This window comes from Volvox carteri (assembly GCF_000143455.1).
Source record: "Volvox carteri f. nagariensis unplaced genomic scaffold VOLCAscaffold_75, whole genome shotgun sequence".
Taxonomy (NCBI): domain Eukaryota; kingdom Viridiplantae; phylum Chlorophyta; class Chlorophyceae; order Chlamydomonadales; family Volvocaceae; genus Volvox; species Volvox carteri.
In genome coordinates, this window is record NW_003307618.1 from 175,687 (window position 1) to 177,900 (window position 2,214).

Below are 2,214 nucleotides of genomic sequence, written 5' to 3' on the forward strand. Positions count from 1 at the left end.
TCGAAAGGCTGTCGCAATGCGAGTAAAAGACGCCACCTTTCGACCACACCACCGCCGACACTTGGTACTACGAGGGTGCACGCTACACCCTACTCGACACCACAGCTGCCGACGCCGGCGCGTGCCACAACAATGAAGTCGAGGCGTGTGGCCTGCTTACCGACAGCCGTGAACCGCCCGACGACGGCCGCGGCCCGTACTGGCGCCTCCACTACCTACCTGCAGCCGTCTTGGTCCGTCCCATTAAAGGGCACGCGCCCAAAGCGGTGCTAGCAGACTTATCGGACTTCGCAGCCAAAGGTGCTGCCTTCGCCATCGTACCACGGCCCTCGCCGGCAGCAAACATCACCGTGCCAGCCGCCAACACCGGCACCACCACCAAAAATGTACGTCGAGTCAATGTACCGCTTGGTGACTACTACGCCGTCACCGACTACTTCGTACAGGGCCGTAGCTTCAAGGAAGAATGCTGGGTCGCAGACCTTTCCGTCCCGCCCGGTGGCCTCAAGCGTGCAACCATGTACGTGTTGCTCACCTGCTACAAGACACTCGACCACATCCGCCTCCTGCGCCCGCTCTCTACCACACCCGATGAACGAACACGAGTCGTCAAACAGTTCATGGCAGCAACCAAGCTGGACCCCGACCTGGCGGCCGAACTCCGCCTCCTGGATCGCCGTGCAACCGAAACACGTGAACGCTATACGACCGAGTACAAACACGCCAGAAACCTAGAGGAGCGTTGGACCTCCGCAGCCAACACCACCTGACACGTAAAACAGTTCGTCTGCCTCGCCACTGGATGGCGTTAAATGCCAGCGTTGCACGGCTCTCTAGCCGTCCGACGACACGCCCGCACGGCTGGGTGCATCCCTTGCACTTGTGGGTTCGACTCCCACACGGGTGTACTACAAGTATACGCACGCTCCGTCATACTCCTGCCGCCCAGCCGGGGGACTACGGCCCCCTCGCGGGCGACGCAGCCCGCGTCTAGTCCGTCCGTTCGTCCGTCCATCTGTCGGTCCACCACGTCGCCGGTTCAATCCCCAGCGCGCGCGTCTTTTTTTTTGCGCGCTTTTTTTTTCTTTTTTGTTCTTCGTATGCTTCATATGCTTCATATGCTTCATATGCTTCATCTGCTTCATATGCACATATGCACATCTGCTTCATATGCACATATGCACATATGCACATATGCTTCATATGCACATATGCACATGTGTTTCATATGCACAAATGCTTCATATGCAAGCATATGCCACATGCGATGTGCAATCATATGTGATCTGCAAGCATATACGATCTGCAAGCATATACGATATGCAAGCATATGCGATCTGCAAGCATATGCGATCTGCAAGCATATGCGATCTGCAAGCATATGCCAGATGCGATCTGCAAGCATATGCCACATTCGATGTGCAAGCATATGCGATATGCAAGCCTATGCGATCTGCAAGCATATGCAATCTGCGAGCATATGCCAGATGCGATCTGCAAGCATATGCCACATTCGATGTGCAAGCATATGCGATATGCATTTTTGTTCTTCGTATGCTTCATATGCTTCATATGCTTCATATGCTTCATATGCTTCATATGCTTCATATGCTTCATATGCTTCATATGCTTCATATGCTTCATATGCACATATGCACATCTGCTTCATATGCACATATGCACATATGCACATATGCACATATGCTTCATATGCACATATGCACATGTGTTTCATATGCACAAATGCTTCATATGCAAGCATATGCCACATGCGATGTGCAATCATATGTGATCTGCAAGCATATACGATATGCAAGCATATACGATATGCAAGCATATGCGATCTGCAAGCATATGCGATCTGCAAGCATATGCGATCTGCAAGCATATGCGATCTGCAAGCATATGCGATCTGCAAGCATATGCAATCTGCAAGCATATGCCACATTCGATGTGCAAGCATATGCGATATGCAAGCCTATGCGATCTGCAAGCATATGCAATCTGCGAGCATATGCCAGATGCGATCTGAAAGCATATGCCACATTCGATGTGCAAGCATATGCGATCTGCAAGCCTATGCGATCTGCAAGCATATACGATCTATGCTATGCTGTGATATGCCGTACGCGCTATGTTATGCTACGCTATGCCGTACGCGCTATGATATGCCGTACGCGCTTGCGACAGCGCCGTGCAACGTGCAATTTAGCG

At 51.8% G+C, this 2,214-nt stretch overlaps 2 protein-coding genes across 2 annotated transcripts in view; both read left to right on the plus strand.

Annotated features, from left to right (window-relative positions):
* VOLCADRAFT_98658 (uncharacterized protein) overlaps window positions 1–770 on the plus strand; it is a gene marked incomplete at both ends in the record, with an annotated part of 5,712 nt that extends 4,942 nt beyond the window's left edge. Inside the window, one exon of the mRNA XM_002957515.1 lies at window positions 106–770. Within this exon, the coding sequence (XP_002957561.1) occupies window positions 106–770 (665 nt within the window). The remainder of the gene's footprint in view (window positions 1–105) is intronic.
* Window positions 771–1,330: 560 nt separating this feature from the next.
* The window catches only part of VOLCADRAFT_68371 (uncharacterized protein), a gene marked incomplete at both ends in the record, with an annotated part of 4,860 nt that continues 3,976 nt past the window's right edge, over window positions 1,331–2,214 (plus strand). The window contains one exon of the mRNA XM_002957516.1: window positions 1,331–1,545. Within this exon, the coding sequence (XP_002957562.1) occupies window positions 1,331–1,545 (215 nt within the window). The remainder of the gene's footprint in view (window positions 1,546–2,214) is intronic.